This window comes from Amphibalanus amphitrite, unplaced genomic scaffold, assembly GCF_019059575.1.
Source record: "Amphibalanus amphitrite isolate SeventyFive unplaced genomic scaffold, NRLGWU_Aamphi_draft 002210F_arrow, whole genome shotgun sequence".
Taxonomy (NCBI): domain Eukaryota; kingdom Metazoa; phylum Arthropoda; class Thecostraca; order Balanomorpha; family Balanidae; genus Amphibalanus; species Amphibalanus amphitrite.
This window is the reverse complement of record NW_024883700.1, coordinates 1-18474: the sequence shown is the minus strand read 5'-3', so window position 1 is coordinate 18474 and position 18474 is coordinate 1. Positions and strand designations below refer to the sequence as shown.

Genomic DNA, 18474 nt, shown 5'->3' with positions numbered 1-18474 from the left:
CGGTCAGGTCATGACCTTGACCTGAGGTCAAATTTTTAAGTTGACCTTTCAAGGTCAAATTATAGTTCATTCGACGCGTCTCGGTGAGGGGAACACGATTCTGGCAATAGAAATGTCGTGGCTTTTTGTAGTCGAAAGTTATTGTCGAAAAACACTTTTCGTAAAAACAGCTATTTTTGGAGTTTTTGCCCTCTGGAGGCTAAGCCGTTGACCTGAGGACAATATTGATAATGACCTTTTCAAAAGAAGAGTTCAAAAGCTATCGACTGCTTTTCCATGCGTTTTTCTAGCTACCATAGTTCCTGAGAGAGCGGCATGTTTTCTGAAAAATATAATGACAATTGGCAAATTTTGACCTTTGATGACCTCTGGTGACCCCAATATTGCTCTAAGGTGAAAAATGACCGAAATACTTTCAAACGTACGTATTGAGAGCTATCGACTGCTTTTTACCGCGTCTTTCTAGCCCTCTTAGTTTTTGAGTTAGAGGTGGGTGGTAACATATGCCCCCCCTCACTAGGGCGAAGTTGGCCGAGACCGCCACTGGGGCGCGGGTTAAAACCAAAACAGCTGCACAGCTTTCATGACAACTTATTGCTTCTACAGCCGAGTGTTACGATTGAAGACTACGTGCCTCGCTGTAGGGGGGGGGGACATAACGGGGAGGGCACCGGGGCACCGTGCCCCCTCCCCCTTTGATTTTGGCATTTTAACATTAGCCCTATGGGCGTTGCATGGAAAGAATGGGACCAAAAGTCGGCAGTGCCCCCCAGGCAGGCAGAAGGTGTTCCGCCGCTACTTGTACTTGTACTGATGGGGGGGGGGGGGATGTTCACGTTCGCCAATCTGAATCGCCTTGATACGAATGAAGCTTCTCACCTGTCTGTTGCGGGGTTCTAAGGCTTGCACAAGACGTAAACTCGGCTCCGCAAGGCGCAAACCATAGATCTCTCAAGAGCGAAAATCGTGCAGTCCAAACTGCGCGATCACGAGCCAACCCGTTGCTCGGTTACTTTGTTTAATTTCTCTGTAAGAATCTTGGCTTTGTCGCTTGGTATATAGGGCCTTGCGCCGAGTCGCCAAATTTGAATTGAAATGCCGTCCCAGTCCCGACTGACTGACGAAAATAATACCCAAGTTGTCGGCAAAAGCTGGCTGCAGGCAATATTGGGCAATATAAGATACTTTATCAGGCTTGGTTACAGGTTTTAACGGCTAAAACTGAAATAATAAGCCGTTATATATAGCTTGATAAACAGTAATCTCAAGGTATATAAAAACACTAGGTAACGCCGAGAAATACCTTCAGCATGCGGGCAACGGGTTCAGGTCTTGACAACTGTTGCTAGCACAACTTGCAAGATACTTTCTCCCTAACTACATTATAGATTTTCATAAAAGTTTGTCTACAATCATCCTATGTGATTTCATAAATACATATTTTTTACTATCCTTATCTAAATTCGTCTTCGCCAGGAATTTTGTAATTATATAAAGAATCGCCATGCCTTCAGTTATTCTCAAATATATCGATACCTAGGCGTTGAAACTTATAAAATGTAGTATTTTTCGAAAGAAAATGAATTTCTAAATCCATCAAGTATAAATTTATTGGGAAATAACAACAGGGAGAGAAGGCACAGGTCTCCAAATGTCAACTGTGTGCTGAAGTTGGACGGGGGTAAGTTTGATGAGGCGCCTTTTACGAAAACGTGGACATTGGTAGGGTCAACTAAAAATTGAATTATAATGTATGTTTCGTCTGCTTTCGAACTGTGTTACCCTCATTGCTCTACAATTAATGCAAATGTGTGAATTTCAGTACTTTATGTGTCAGTGTCACCATGCAAAGTGTCACTGTGGTAAAGAGGTAGCTGAAAAATGAGACATTGGTAGCCCCAAACACTGATTGATCTATAATATATGGTAGATAAGTTTTCTATTGCACTGCCGGGTGAATCTTATCAATTAGTGCAAAATGGCTTATTATGCCCATCAATTCTGTTTCGAAATATAAACCGTACAAGCGGCAGTGCGCCATTTCCGTAACATCCCCTCCATTTTTGTCTCGTGACTTGTGGTGATGACCAATGCAATGACGAAGTTGTACTTAAAAGTGATTTAATTCGAGAAGAAAGGACAATGCAGGTAGCATAATGCAATATGTTTCCTTTATATGTTATTCTTTCCTACAAATGCCATCATTTTGCATTGTAACTATTGGAAGCATGCGATACTTAGCTGGGTTTAAAGTGTTCTACTTCGTAACATTGAAGCATAAGTTGCTGAAATTCACATGTTTGCATTAATTGTGGAGCAATGAGAGTTGTAAGGTTCGAAAGAGGATGAAATATGGATTATATTTCATGTCGTTGTTGACCCTACCAACGTCTGATTTTCGAATGAGGGAAGGTCGCGGAACTACCTACGGCTGTTTTCAAAAATAGGTCTCAATTGGTGGTTGCTCATTGCTCTTGATACAGCCTTCGAGTTCTCTGAATTAATTGTTGATGCCAGATCGGTATATGTCAAGTTTACGTCCTAAGCACATATCAATGATAATTGTTTCACATTCCTACGTATTTTGACGTGCTGTCTCCATAAATGGATACGATTCAGGAGCATTTCAAAGTGGTGAATTTGAATGCATACAACAGCTTTCCATGCAAGAAGACAAGTGCTTTTCGTGTATCCGTGCTTGTTTAAAGCGAAACAGCGGTTATACATCAAATCCAGTAAATGAGTAATCTTATCACAAAAGTGCTCCCGACACAATTTGCCGCGAAAATTTCATAAATGGCTGTCTGATTGCTGCCATATCGCTACCATATTACCCGCGATAGGGCTTTTTTCTTTTATTTGAAGGGTTTTAAATGTTATATATAGGCTTCGATTATTCCCTACATTTTGGGACGAGGGAGGAGACCCAGGTCTTGATTATCCAGTCCATTTCGCGCATCGGGAGCGCATGGTCCTAGCTAACCACTGGACTGTCAAATTCTGTCAAAATTCTGTCAAATAACTGTAATGCATGGACTGCGAAGCCTGCCTATGGCTTTTACCTTTAGAGGTCACCGAGAGCAATCTGTCCGATAATTCTATTTTACGGTATCGGGGGCCTCCTTCACATGGGCGTGGGCCATCGTGTCGTTCTAAAAATCGGGAAAGCTATTATCCTCGCTCGCTCGTCGCACTCGCCTGATCGATAATTTGTCGTGACTCGTGATTATCATAGGGGTATATATTTACAGCTCTGTCACCATACAAAGGCCCAAGGAAACTTCATGACCGATCACAAATCTTCCATCCTGTCTGGGAGCCGTTCGGCTTCCCGGCCGGTCCACCAATCCGCGTATCAGTCCCGCGCCGCACCGTTACAGAATGTCGCCTGACGGGCCTGTGTCGGTCCTGATCCGCTCCTCTCGACTCTGACCGTGAACTCGCTCCCCGGAGCCGAGTCAGTGAGTCATGGACTCGTGAGGACTCGCCGACCACGTCCAGTGGAAAGGGTGAGAGTGGTCCCGGCTTCCGGTGTGTTCGAAACGTGGGAAAACAATAAACATCATGTATCGACCACCGAAAACGTAGATCGGTCACACAGTCGACGGAAGGTTGCATGGGATCGAGCTTTGGATGGTTACCACGAACCGCCGACTTACTATCAGTCAATGTCATGGGCATGGCCTACCAAGCGAAGGCAGAGCAGTTACGAGCTATGAGTGGTGAATAAAACGTAGGTATGTTTTATTTACCAGGCTCCGTAAAATAATGTCGAGCTTTATACAAGAATTAATGGCATTATTGAACATACATTCATGTGGACTTCAGATGTTTTTGTGTCTAATTAGAAATATATTTATGGTTTGACATGATATGGTTTGATCGCTGAGGATCCAGGAAAACTCCAAGGGGAGGGTCATGAATCGAAGTGGTGCCCCTACCTATACCCAAAATTAAAAACTCAACGGATTTCGTCCACTTCATTTTGGTGGTGCCCCCATTTTCAGGTTTTTTTCTTTTTATTTTTTATTTTTAGTCAGTATCTTAACTCTTAGCCACAACCACATTTACCAATTGTAAGCAAGTATATATGAATGTGCTATGTGTATATATGTTATGGACGCTGAGTAGTGAGTAATTACCAGGAACGTTATCAGGTAAGCGAATCGTTGTCAGTCCGACGAACTTGACCCCGGCGTCTAAAGGGTCTGTCCTTGACACTTCAGGCTTGTCAGGGGTACCAAAGTCCTTCCAGGGACACCACAAACCTGGCAGGGGCACCTACGGCCTTGTAGGGGCGCCACAGGCCCGCCAGGGGCACCACAGGCCTGCCAGGAAGCAGGGGCACCACAGGTCTAGCAAGTATACACGACAGGCCTGTCAGGGGCACAACGGGCCTGTTGGGCCCATGAGCACCCCTAGGGGCAGGGGCACCACAGTCCTTCCAGGGGCACCGCAGGCCTGTGAGGGGCACCAGCGGCCTAGCAGGGGCACCAGTCAACACAGGCCTGCCAGGGGCACCACAGACCTGCCAGGGGCACCAGAGGCCTGCCAGGAGCACCACCGACCTCGCAGGGGTAACTTGGGCCTGTCAGGGGCACCACGGGCCTGTCGAGAGGCACTTCAGGCTTTTCAGGGGCACCATAGTCCTCTTCGGGCGCAGGGGTAGCAGGGGCCTAGCAAGGGCACCAGAGGCCTGCCAGGGGCACCACAGGCCTAGCAAGGGCACCACGGGCCTGTCATGGGCACCTCAGGCCTGTCAGGGCCCAGGGACACCACAGTCCTTCCAGGGGCACCAGAGGCTTAGCAAGGGCACCACAGGCCTGCCAGGGGCACTACAGGCCTAGCAAGGGCACCACTGGTCTATCAGGGGCACCACGAGCCTGTCATAGCCAGGCATCTCACTTCTCAGGCTTGTCAAGGCCCAGGGGCACCACAGGTCTGTGAGGGGCACCAGCGACCTAGCAGGGGCACCAGTCAACACAAGTCTGCCAGGGGCGCCACAGACCTTCCAGGGGCACCAGTCACCACAGACCTGCCAGGGGCACCAGAGGTCTGCCAGGGGCACCACCGGCCTCGCAGGGGCACCTTGGGCCTGTCAGGGGCACCACAGGCCTGCCAGGGGCACCACAGGCCTAGCAAGGCACCACTGGCCTGTCAGGGGCACCACGACCCTGTCATGACCGGGCACCTCAGGCTTGTCAGGGCCCAGGGGCACCACAGTCCTTCCAAGGGCATTAGTATTACAAGCCTGTCAGGGGCACCAGAGGCCTAGCAAGGGCACCACAGACCTGCCATGGACACCACAGGCCTGCCAGGGGCACCACCGGCCTTGCAGGGGCGCCTCAGGCCTGTCAGGGGCACCACGTGCCTGCCGGGGACACTTCAGGCTTGTCAGGGGCGTTACAGTCCTGTCAGGGCCCAGGGGCACCAGGCCCGTGGTGTCCCTGCTAGGCCTGTGGTGCCCCTGGCGGTCCTGTGGTGCCCCTGTCAGGACTGTGACCCCTGATAGGCCGGTGGTGCCCCTGGCAGGTCTTTGGGCCCCCGGGCCTCAAGGGGGGGGGGCCATGACCCATGTGACCCCCCCCTTGGATCCGCCCCTGCAAAGCGAATGTGCTCACTGCTACTGCCTACCGAATGCAATTATAATTTATCGTATTGAGCTTAGCCTATGGGGTGCCTGTTTTCCAAAGCATGGATGCTTTCATCACCATTAACATAGGTTTTGCATTGCAACTTTCACCGTGAGTGCGGTAATGCCCTATCATAAGGTCAAAGCCGACCGGGTTCAAGTGTCTTCGCGTTGGAGTTTTGATTTCTCCCAGTTCGCCCGTACCACCAGGCATACCGTGACAGTGACCCTAAATACCCACAGGCTAACCCCGAGACAAGGCACGTCGGACACCAGCCTCGTTGACAAGATAAATGTTAGCGGTATAACGAAAAGTAAGCCGTAATGACGGGAAGAAAAGCTGCGATTCCGCTTGGTTCCACCCGCTCAAACCTTACCATGCATAACGGTGATTACGATTGAGGTAACTACGAGATCATATGAGAGAGGTTGCAAGATGCAGATACACCATCCCACGCCCAGCCGCCTCAGACGTCCTTGTGAACAGTGCAGATTGCAGCCCGGCCGACGGCCTTGAGACACACCACTAAAGGACGTCTGTGCGAACGGGCTCCCAGTGGCTGATATAGCGGTCCGATAGCGCCGCCATGATGCCTCTGTCACCGACAGCCTCTTCAGAGCTGCGGCTCAACATGACAGGTCGGTGCTCACGGTACAGGGATACATCCTGCTCGAGGGATAAACTGCACGCCGAGCCGAGTCGCAGGAACAACAGATAGACCGCCGAGGATCAATGTTTCACAGAAATTACTGGTGTGAATCTTGGCCCTCTGAGATGACGTGCCGGCTGGACACACGAAATGGCTTCTTTTGATGGATGTATTGCAGCTACACTTTTCACGAGATGCCGTGACCGCTGCCCGTCCTATGATCTCCAGACCAGACGACCGGCGGCGAAACCGCACTCAGGTATGAATTGGCTTTCTGAAAAGTCACTGAACCGTGCAGCAAGCCCGCTATCCGTGCCCAACAGTGCGTATCGTCCTGTTTCGCCACATAAAGACCGTGTGCAACACCACTATCGCCATTACGACTGTTTGCGTTGGGCAAAGCTCACTCAGCTATGCATACAGGTCATTTCCCGCCCCATGCAACAGCGAGAGTTAACATCCGGACCCCCTCCAAACAATCAGCGGAGGCGAGCCGAACTCAATTTATTGTAATGCCAAACCATCGGGAGTCGGACCAGTGAGGAGACGCATGAAAGGGCGCCGGTGGCGTCGGTGGCGCCGGCCAGCTGCCAGCACGCGCCGGCCGCGGACAGTCGCTCGCTCGCCTCACAGACACACAGACAGACAGACAGACGGACAGCCAGGCAGACACGGAATGAACGGCCGGCCGGCGGCGCGGCGCCTATCAACTGCCAACCGCGCCGACAGATAAATCACGCGCGCATACGGGCTCGCGCATGAGCGCGCGAGCCGACCCGAGACAGGAGAGCAGTCTCGGGTACATCACAACGAGCCCCGCCGCCGCGAGCGCACCTAAGGCGCGTCGCTACCGCCGGGTCGCGCGCGAGCAATCAAATTAACCTGATTCGCTGCCACGTAAATGTCACATAGATAAAACACACGCACACACTCGGGTCGTATTTCGCGGCGCCGGCGAGCAGAGCACATCACCGCTCGCCGCTGGCCCGGTCTGACCCATCCCGCGACCCAGACACCCGTCCCCGTGCACACCCAGCCACACACCGACACACGCGCAGAGATGCAGATCAGTCGGCCGTCCGACTCGCTCGGTGCTGGCGGCAGACTGTGCTCCCCCCGCGGCGCGCAGCTCGGGCCGCCGCGCCGGCCTCTACTCGCGCTCGGAAGCCGCTCCGACTCGCTAGCCCACACCCTAGTGTGTATCTTCACTGTGAACTGGCGGTGCACATCACGGGCCCGGCCCAGCGCGCGCCAAACATAAACGAGGTTAAAATGTCTTCTAGATCTATCCGAGCGGAGCCCGCTCACATCAACTCGTCATCTCCCTCTTGGCTGAAAATGGAACACGGGCCAGTCAGAGCAGATTCAGAGCCAAAGAGGTCACAGGCTGCGTCAAAGGTCAGAAAAAATTGTTACCGTGTTCTTCACAATCCAAGTGACATATTCGACAGTTTTTTTTAACGCGATTATTTCATGACTAAACAAGTGAATATATAAAAGCGTAAATAAATCTGGATCTTTTTCTAGACAATTCCACGACCTAACTTTACGAGAAGATAGTGCTGACGTCTATAAATTTGCAAATAAACATAAACACAGTGAATAACAAGCAGACACGAAGTGCAGTCGTTCCAGGGTCGCGGCACCGTCCGTACCCAGTTCTGTCATACCGCCGGAGCGGATCACGGTGGGACCACCCGGCCGCCGACTCGTGTATATTATGGCGAGACGACGCGATTTATGACCTCGTCTCCCCTGACCTTCTCGATTGATTCATTCACGAGACGGCCCGAACGGCCCCTCGCTCTCAGTTTCCGGTAGAGGTTCCACGGAAGTGAAGACGCATGCATGACGTGTGACCGTTATAGACTGCCCGGAGGTGAATGCATCTCTTGAAAAGCATGGGGTAATTGGAAGCTACATATAAATTAACAGCCGTGCAGAAAATTAGCAAGTCCAGTAAGCAACATTTTCGGGCAATTATAACCCATGTCGAGCTGATTTATGTCGGACCTATCCCTGGCAGGGAGTAACTAACTATATGTATGTTTGCATGCACTGGCAATACTTGCCCCGTTCGTGCCTGGGACTCAGCAGCATCGACCTAACCCTAACCTCCTTACTTCCGTAAGAAGTAAAATCCGATCATACCTTTCACCTGATATTGACATCTGTGCTCAATGCAGCGGACATCAGTGACCGTGCGAATAATTTTGTAGCATGCCTTAACTCGCGAGTTGCTGGGGGGGGGGGGGGGGGCGTTAAACGCCCCCACTTTTTTTCGCCGCGCCATAGCATAAAAACGGCGCTTTGGGTACCTGTAGGGAATTGATTGAAGTTTGTGACATAGTTTCAAAATACTCGGTCGGAGTAAACGCCATTAGACTGCCAATACCATGAACAATCAAATGGCTATCTTCAATTAATATTGATTATCGTTCCGCATTTCCCAAAATCTTGAGCTGAATCTTGGCAATTTCTCGTGACTACTTCACGACTATGATACATGCATTTCTTAAATTGAACTTTTTGAGCCAAACACGTACACATATGATAAAATGAATGTCACCATCGTGTTCTACGCCCAAAATTACACATAACACATGTGTCACAGGCTGCGAATATCAGTTTTGATTTTCGGGGATATGTGCCTACCCAGTTGACCTGACCTTGACTCTCACCTATGCTTGACTGAACCCTACATGGAGCTGACACTAGGCCTTATATGAAGGATTGTGCACCGTTCTGACAGAGTTTATGACGAGAGGCGCCCATTGCGAAGTCCTGAAGTCCATGCTACTGAAAGCCCGATTTCAGGTGTTTGACCTGACCTTGACCCGACCTGTGACCTCAAAATTCAACTTTAAAGTACTCATCTGAAGCGTCTCGTCGCTTTCTTTCGTTTGCCGCCTCGTGCGTTTCGCTGTGCCTATTGGTTCTCGAGTTATCGGCTGGGGGCGCTTAATGCCCCCCCCCCCCCAAGCAAACGGCGGGTGGCGAAATACCCCAGCAACTGCCGGGTTAAAATCCGTTAATATCAACATGTGCGATGGCTAATGCCTTCGTTTTACCATTCACCACTAATACATGTCGGCAGCTGATGCCTCACAAATTACAACTTCGATCTTACATGACTGCCCGACCGGTCTGCAGCTCCGCACCTGCGTGCGGCCATCCCACCGCGCTGTACTCACTTCCTGTAGTTGTCGAGGTTGGGCGGCTGCGGCCGGGCCGCGGCGCCGGCTCGCGGCAGCACGGCCGCCGCGGCTCCCTCCTCTGACGGCTCGGCGTCCATCTCCTGCCCGGCGCCGGCCGACGGCGGAGTGTAGTTGAGGAAGTCCCAGATCAGTATGCTGTCGTCGTGCGAGCTACTGACGATCTGGAACTCGTCAAACTGCAGCCGGAACACGCGACCCGTGTGCTCCTGAGGACACATACGGGTGGTGTTAGAACAGTTGATCGGGTCACAGTCACGCACTGATGTCGAATATTGACGTTGGTGGTGGCAACATTTTGTTTATGCTAACAAACTGCTATCCTCAGAGTACAACAGAACAAAGAGCCGCTCTGCAGCGCCTCCCTGGTTCCGCCGCGCCTGCCCCCTCCCTGCCGCGCTTCTCTCTTCCCAGCAGCCGGCGTTCCCCGTCCTCTTCTGTCCGGAGCTTACCACCAGAGTGTGCAGAACCAGAGTCCACTGGTGAGGAGCCCCTGGTCCCTGTATCTCCTCCCCTCCCCCGTATCGCCTCCATCCTCCCCGCTATGAGCAACTTACCACCAGAGTGCGCAGACACAGAGAGCCCACTGGTGATCGCGGGTTCAGCGCCGCCTGCAGGTCCCACACCTTGATCTTCCTGCAGAGGTACGGGGAGGGACAGATGCGTCAGAGAATGGGAAGGGGGCGGGGCAGAACGGATGAGGTGAGCGACACACGTAGCGAAAGAGACGGATGGTTTAGAGGATCAATGTGAAATTCTCTAAATCACGAACAACAAAAAGACAAAGCTTGCAAAAGTAAACAGCCGATCGGGGCAATGTCTGCGTATCTCACCCGTCATAGGCGCCGCTGACAATCCGTTTGGAGTCGAACCGGATACAGCGCACCAGCTCGTCATGTCCCTCCAGCACACGCAGGCAGTCGCCGAACTCAATGTCCCAGAGTCTGACAGAGCGGCAGGAAGGGCGGTTAACATCATGTAGCACATCATGGACAAGAGAACTTTCAACCTTAGTCGGCCCGCGTCGGAAGAGGTATACGCTGTGAATGAATCAACCCGCTCTCTTTCAAAGAATCTCTTTGTCACCAAACACAATCGACTGACATCAAAACTTCAAAAGATATCTATCTTTCTCTCAGCTCCCCTGCTGCAGCATTGCCTGTGCTGCAATTTTAAGTAGGTGGCGTTGGCAAGCATCCAACCCCAAACCAGTCATATCATCCCCAGCTTTCCCTGAGCTCGTCGCCATCCCTCAGTCCTCCCCAGCCGGTCCTCAGCGTGCCATGCAGACGCCCACCGACCTGATGGTGTTGTCGGAGCTGCCGCTGACCACCAGTCGGTCCCGGTACTGCAGGCACGCGATGCCCCTCTTGTGGCCCGACAGCGTCCGCACAAACTCACACGTGGACGTGTTCCATACCTGGGACGGAGCAGATAGATGAGTGACGAACAGGCGGGTATACTTACACAGCTGTGTGAGAGCGGGGATGACAGATCAGTGTCAGGCGCAGTCTGAGTTCAGCCCTTGGCTGAATTCGTGTCGGCGACATAACGAGCATTTTAGCTAGCGTCGGACGAAATGTTTCAAAAGACACCCTGCATAACACTGCTGATGACGGTTGTAAGTCATCAAATTATAAGCCGTCATTAAAAATACAAGCCATCATCAAAACGATGGGTCCATATTTCAGCACCATAAATCATGCCCTATTTCACTTCCATCAGTAACTTGTGTGCTCATTCTGCCTGGAATATGGTCGCGGGAAGTTTCTGATGAAGTGCCCTCTTGTCCCCGCTGCCTTCCGCCGGGACCATTTGCTACTTTTACAGCCGCCTGGAGGGCCATCTGTGTTCGGAGCACTCGAGCCGCCATCGACCAAACGGAGCTGAGCAGTGTGACACGCGGCGGAGCGCGGCGCGGGGGCGACAGACAGCGGAGATCGCCGCAGAGCGGGGAGAATACACGGGGTGTCAATGTCAGGGTTATGGAGCTAGCCGGAGACCAATGTCAGCTTTGACAGGAACAGGTCAAGACAAAATACAGCTCTACTGATTGCAACATGATTATAGTTCAATCCATCATGACAATAATTTTGTACAGAAGGAATGGGGAAAAATGAAATGTGATATATGAAGCTATCATTGAACACGAAACAAACAAGAAACAGCGTATTAATAAATTCCCACACATCTTAGCACACACGCATCCCTTCCTCTCCCAGCTCTCTCCCTCCCCTCTCCCGTCCTGACCTTGATGGTACGGTCTCCCGACGCGCTGACGATGTACTTTTCGTCAAAGTCGACCACGTTGACGGCCGCTCGGTGTCCGACCAGCACGCGGTGCAGGTTGATCTCGGTCGGCGATACCATGTCCCATACGGCGATCGAGCGGTCCTGCAGGGTCATACAGAGGTCAGTGGTTACAGATCAGTGACAGTCAGTGCGCCTAAGGTCATAGGTCGTCGTCAAAAGTGGGCATCTGTGGCAAAGTTGTGTGCGAGACGGAAAAAAGACAGTGGTAATAACAAGCAACCCGAATTCATGTTCTGAAATCTCGCTCAAATTCAGGTTTGGCAAGGATGACAGAGGTCAACTCATAAGCAAAGGCAAAACAGACCGAGGTCGCACATTGTTTTCTCGTACGTAACGAATGTTTTCTCGCAACGAAAGAAGTACAATAACAAAAAATGTCATTTCAGTCCGGTGTCCGCACTCAAGAGGCCCACTTATCCTGCACGCCATCTACCAGCACTGCCTCAAACCACGAGTTGCAGAAGCCACCACAATCCCCGCCCGGACGGAATGATGCAACTTTCTCCCGCACGCCCCCTGCCACCGACGGGGCCGCGCAGTTGGCACGTCACCTCTCGCCAGCTGACCGAACCGATCAGCCCCGCACGCACAGCCGTCAGCAGTCGGAAATGTTCCTCGCACACCCCGAAACCAGTCCTGAGTGTTGTGTTTCTCGGCGGGTCAGCCACTCGGATATTACGATACATATTGAACGGGCGAACGGCTGTTTTCCGGGACACACGTGTTGGCAGGGAAATGTAGGAATTCAAAGGAGCGGGTGTGAAGTGTCGAGTGGCCGCAGAATGGTGATGCAAATTAGAGACCCACTGAACTGCAGATGGGGCACCCGGCACAGTCACACCCGGAAAGACTGCAGACGGGGGCTTATCAGTTTGTCGAGGAAATGTAGGGCTAGTTTATGGCCACGCAGGGTCTACAGAAGTAAGAACGTCAGACCTTGTTGGTGATGTTAGAAGATGTTATTTAAATGCCGAAATGGGCACTATGGTAGTAGGTAGTGATGGAGGCGTTCAGCAATGGAGCGATTGATGTGAAGAGAGATTTAGCACCTCATATTATGAAATATTCGGTCATGACTTTCCACACGATACTGTCTCTGATACCTACCAATATTGTCTGTCATGATACGATGCCTAGCAGACGACGCCGGACGCCATCTCCTAATTTCTATGCATGCGTGTAAAGCATGAGCGTCGAGCACATGTGCAGTAACAGCTGCTAGTTACGGAAATCCCTCGACTATCCGTCCGTTTCATAGACATAAGCTAGCCGACAATGGTGACACATTCAATTCAGACAACTCATGTTTATCATGAATGCAAGGGACTGGTTTTGGTTCAAACTTCAACACCCACCCAAACAGTTATTGAAGCTAAGCACGTAGCTGAAGCAGGTATGACTATCACATTGTGATTAGAATTTAGAACTACAGCTGGGTGTTCCTTGTGCATAGAACATCCAACCAAACTTCCCCTGGATTACGGTACATAGTAACGCCTTAGCGCCTCTGACCGCCGTGACGGACGGACACAACACAAACAAACATTTCAGTGACGCACAGCCTAACTGGATGAGCTCATAGCAAGTGGAACAAAGGAACAGTCAACCCTCTCCATCGTAAACAATTGACGAGTACCGGTACATCAACTAACACTTGAGACGGTGTCTACTTGAGAGCAGACGCTCGAATCCGCATCCCACACACACTTGAACTGATGACCCATTACGTACTCTGTTCCCACATCTCTGCAAGAGGCTACAAACTTATCTATGAGAATCTCATCAAACTCAACACAGCCCCACGGTAACGCCAATATTTCAGTCAATCTTCATAGTCCATGCGCAGTACATGGAAAGTAACCCATCCTACTCCCCACTCACATTCTATTAAATAAACCAGCTCATCTCACATAGTTACATGTTCTCTTACATCCCCACTCATCACTCACCTTTCCACCAACGCCATCATCGCACCCGTACCCTCCCCTCCCCTCCCTCCCTGCGACTCACCTTTGAGCAGGTGACCATCATGCCGTGAGCGAAGCGCAGATGCAGCACTGCCTCGCAGTGGTGGATGAGTGTGTTGACCAGCTCTCCCGTACCCACGTCCCAGACACGGACCGTGGCGTCGGACGAGCCCGAGATGATCACCTTGTCATCGTATTGGAGGCACAGCACCGAGCCAGTATGGCCGGTGAGCACTTGCTGTGGAGCGGCGCGGGGCCACGGTCAGTGGGGTGGGGAGGAGCGGGCCGTATAGAAGGTGGGGAGGGGAAGAGGCTGAACGTGGGAAGCAGGGGCGGTGCAGGGCTAGGTGAGCAATTGCACCGCCGGCACGGACTGGGTGGGGACTGGGGAGCTCGGGTACAGGTGGCTGGTCTCAAATCACCGCTCACAAACGACAGACGACGCTCGGAATATTCCAAGTCATGGCATTGATATCCGAGCTGGGCAAACACAAGTGTCAGGCATTCTCCATACACACGTGTAGTAGACCATGGTAGGGCCGGACTGACAAGACATTTAGCCAGACCGTTGGATTTGGAATGATTCTAATGTTACACTTCACAAACAAAGAACGACGAATAGTGAAACGATCAAGACAGTGACAAAGGACGCTCGTAGGGTAAGGGCGGGTAAGAGTACGCGGGCGATAAGAGTACGCATCAGCTGTTTCGGTTGCTTAGCAACGCGGGTTCGTCGAGTTCATGAAGTGACATGAAGCCGCCAGTGCGTGCTTGTCACCAACGGAACGTGGGCGTTGAGCGGCGACGCTGTTGAGTTTAAGGCGATGAATATTATTTTTGAGCGTTATGATATTATTATGGTATAGTACAATAATTTTGATACTTGGCAGTTGAGATAAGGTACATTTCCGTGATTGTTGTGGGAAACTTGTGAGGTTTTCTGGGGAAATACTGTGCGGTGCAATATTCTGTTTGCGAAGTTTTGCACAACGTTTCGGGGCTGTTTTGTGCGCGAATTGCATGTACGGTAAGAGCACGCACTGTTCAGGAGGGTAAGAGTACGCAGAATTATACATTAAATCGAATAGACAGAAATATAAAGTTATTAATCTATCGCTCAATGACGTTTGTTTTGTAGGTATATCATCAATGGAGCACTGTGAATTGCAGATGCGTACCCGAAATTCTTCCAAATACGAGTTATTCTCCCTTTTGATTGTGCATTTTTTAAAGAAACACACGACATGATTATTTCCTGATTTATAGACTTGAAAGATTTATTTTATGTTTTTCTTTTTGGATACTCGAATTAACTTAAATGCCTTCTGAGTTTGAAGTTAAGCATTTTGACAGTACAAGCTGCATAGGTGTGTGTTCATATGCTTGCGTACTCCACCCGCCTGGCGTGCGTACTCTTACACACCCCATATGGTAAGAGTACGCAACTGCAGCGGTTCAGAAAATGTCAGTTTTAGACCACTTCCATTTACGCTGAAGGATCGTTGCCCCATGGGTTGATGGCTAATTCAATGAACTTTAATATTCCCTATTTGCGATTTCTTTCTTTCAAATATTAAACAATGAGAGCAAGAAATCCACTAAGTGCGTACTCTTATACGACTTCACCCTATACCATGAATTGGTCATCTACCGCAAACTAGAACTAGGATCAGGAAATATATCAAGAAGTGGTCGACTTTAACAAAGATCCCGGAAACGACTCAAGAATCAATACCAGGTACTCCAGTTAGTTCCTGACGTTTCGCGAGAAATCTCTAATGGCCTTTACCTGTAACCGGCAGCTTCCGGCGCTGATTTGAATAGTCAAAGGTCGGCCAGAGCCGCGCTGGGCTCCAGAGACCGGGTCGGAACCGGATGCCGCACAGGGACGGAGACACCCACCTTTGTGCACTGGAGCGAGTTCCTGTCCCACATCTTGATGGTGTTGTCGCGCAGGCCGGAGACGATCTTTTTGTCGTCATACTGCAGACAGTAGACGCCCTTGGAGGTCTCCGAACGGCAGTTTATCCTCTGTAGGTTGTGCTTGCCCGTTCGCCAGTTGTTTTCTATGCTCTGGAAACGACGATGACGGATGTCAGTTACTGTGTGGGTTGATGTGGGTGCAGGATTTCTCCTGATATTTGTTATGACATGAAATGAAACCAACACTAAGAAACGAACTGTAAACGACAGCCAGCCCTGAATGTGATGCATCAGCAGTACCTGTAACTCAGAAGATATCGTTCTGATGAAATGCTCAACTGCTTGGAAGACTAAATTAATTCTTTTTGTTTGAAGCAAGGGTGAAGACTAAAACATGTTTCGAACAGAGTCTGGAAAACATCCTGTTGAGCGACCAAAAATGTTCAATTGGCGTATATTAGCAGAAGGCGATATAGCAAAAAAGGACACCTCGAGGTACGAGTTCATAACGTCTAGTAGCCACTGGCTACCGGCCAATAAAACAACCATAGCAAGCCCAGGAAGCCAGACATTGCCGCGGTGTACCAGCTACGGGCTAAAGGAAATCAGAAATGATCATGACAAAAAAAAAAAAAACGCATCCGGCAGCATACTGGCCAGTGACGACACTGGTACTGATTAGCACTAACAATAATTATTACATGGCTCCTGTGTTAATTTGGCATGAGATATTTTTTACTATTGCCCGGCATCAGGTTACTGACCTTTCAGTGTCAGGTTACTGACCTTTCTGAAGGTGAGAAGCGGTTGCCATGTCAACGGTCAATAGTAAGTTGCTCGCGCAGTGGTGTTTGAACAAAAATTCAAATGTCGTAATTTTATCGTCGTTTTCTCAGACTGTTCAGTTTGATTTCGTGATTGGCTAGTCAATTCATCAAGAACTGGGCCGTCATTTGAACATGTCCGTTCAAATACCCCGATTTAATTTGTTGGAGCCGCATTAATTGGATGAGCTATTTTCATCGCGCAGGGCTCAGGGCACTAAAAAGGTGATTAAATCAGCAGGAGACGTCTTCATTGAGTTCTTGCAAGTAAAAGGCATATCTGTTGAAAGCTGCATGCACAGCAACGATGTCCTGGACAACGCTGTGAAGGAGTTCTTCATTACTGTAAAACGCAAGGACGGTGAACGCTACAAATCGAAGAGTCTCCACACTTTCAAGTACGGCGTGAAACAGTACCTGTTGACGTCGGTGGGAAAGGATCTACAGCATCTACAGCAAGGACCACAGCATCTACATCAGTGGAGCCTCAGACCGGCGGCGGCCAGCTCTTCACAGGCTGCATCTTCAACTTTAACATGTAAAGCAACTAAGTGTGTGCCGTAGACATGTGACGTGGCTATGATTGTATATCCAATACATTCAATTGTACCATGATATTTGTGTTTGGATATTTTTTATTACGGGATGAAGGAGTACTAAGTAAAGATTCCGAGAGTTGGCCATGTAATAAAACGAATACTGCATGGGGGAGCGGGCAATAGCAAAAATATTGCCCTCTGTAACGTCACTGTCGCCCTCGGGTGAAGACCTCCACAAGTGCTATTGCCCTCGGCTTCGCCTCGGGCAATAGCACTTGTTTCGGTCTTCACCCTCGGGCGACAGTGACGTCACATCGGGCAATATTTTTTGCTATTGCCCGCTCCCCCATGCAGTATTCGTATAATTCCTTTGTGTAAGTTATCCCAAACATTTTGTTGCTTCATACTGCTTAGTGCTTCGTATATAATATCGTTATTACCAGCTAGCAAGCAGTGAATTATTTCAACAGATGACGGTGCCAATCCGTAATGGTACTACGCAAGTGCCACCAATGAGCCCTCGGTCCCCAGATGCCTGCCCCTCTTCTGCCCGTGGCCTGTCCCTGTCCTGCCGGCGTCCTCTCTCCCTATCACTCTCCTGCCGGCGTCCTCTCTCCCCACAGAGTCCCCTGACCCGTCCACGCGACATGTGCCCATCCCGGCGTGACCGTCCACCCGAGCCGTCAGGCACTCAGCCGACACCAGCACTACACCCGTTAGCCCAGCGAACTCCCCTGGCAGCTCCTTACTCCGCGTACTGGAGCCAGTCGGTGAGACATGACCGCAAGTGGCGCGTTATATAACGGATAGTAATTGTTAGGTAAGGTGGATAACGCGAGGTGCTCTGTAAATTATAGGGCGGTGATTGCAGAAGAGCAGCATCCGAGCGAGCAACGCACCTTCAGGGAAAACTACCTTCAGGTGGAAAGTTGGCTATAAATCGACATTTGACCGTAATTCATTCAGTATTATATTTTTCACTTCTATTACATAGTCAGCGTACCTGGATTAAATAACAATTTGTCTCGCGGCACCGGTAAGATAATTTCGACATTCTGAGTAATTGATACCAGTATAACATCATCGGAAAGACCAAATGAGCCAGAACATCGCAGAGAGCTATTGCGGAGCGGAGTCAATTTTCACCCCGGCGTCCGCAATTAGAGCTAATGACGCGTCAAATGGGGAACTCACCTCGATATCCTTGATTATTTCGGGTAGAGTTTACGGTATTTTTGGTGGTCAGGTAGCGCTTGGCCTGGTTTCGGCTTCCCTAGGTATTGGCCCCTGAAATAGAATGGATGGGGATGAACGACGGCCATTAGCGGCGGGCGAGTCCCGTTTCTCGCAGGTCCTCGGCAGATCCGCCCAGCACATGAGACAGGCATAGGTCCGGGGGTGTTCGACCCGG

General features: G+C 50.4%; 1 protein-coding gene and 1 long non-coding RNA gene across 2 annotated transcripts; one reads left to right on the top strand and one right to left on the bottom strand.

The window, feature by feature from the left end:
* Positions 1 to 2036: 2036 nt before the first annotated feature.
* On the top strand, positions 2037 to 6650 carry LOC122376595. The gene is made up of 2 exons (XR_006255671.1): positions 2037 to 2148; positions 5876 to 6650. It is a non-coding gene; the product is annotated as an uncharacterized LOC122376595 (long non-coding RNA).
* A 119-nt stretch (positions 6651 to 6769) lies between these two features.
* LOC122376594 (beta-TrCP-like) lies at positions 6770 to 18284 on the bottom strand (the record flags this gene model as incomplete). The annotated part of the gene is made up of 9 exons (XM_043356485.1): positions 6770 to 7614; positions 9477 to 9706; positions 10055 to 10133; positions 10331 to 10441; positions 10799 to 10917; positions 11748 to 11891; positions 13821 to 14015; positions 15680 to 15850; positions 18258 to 18284. Coding segments are annotated over 9 exons (1104 nt in total), but the record flags the coding sequence as incomplete, so codon positions are not given.
* Between the last annotated feature and the right edge of the window lie 190 nt (positions 18285 to 18474).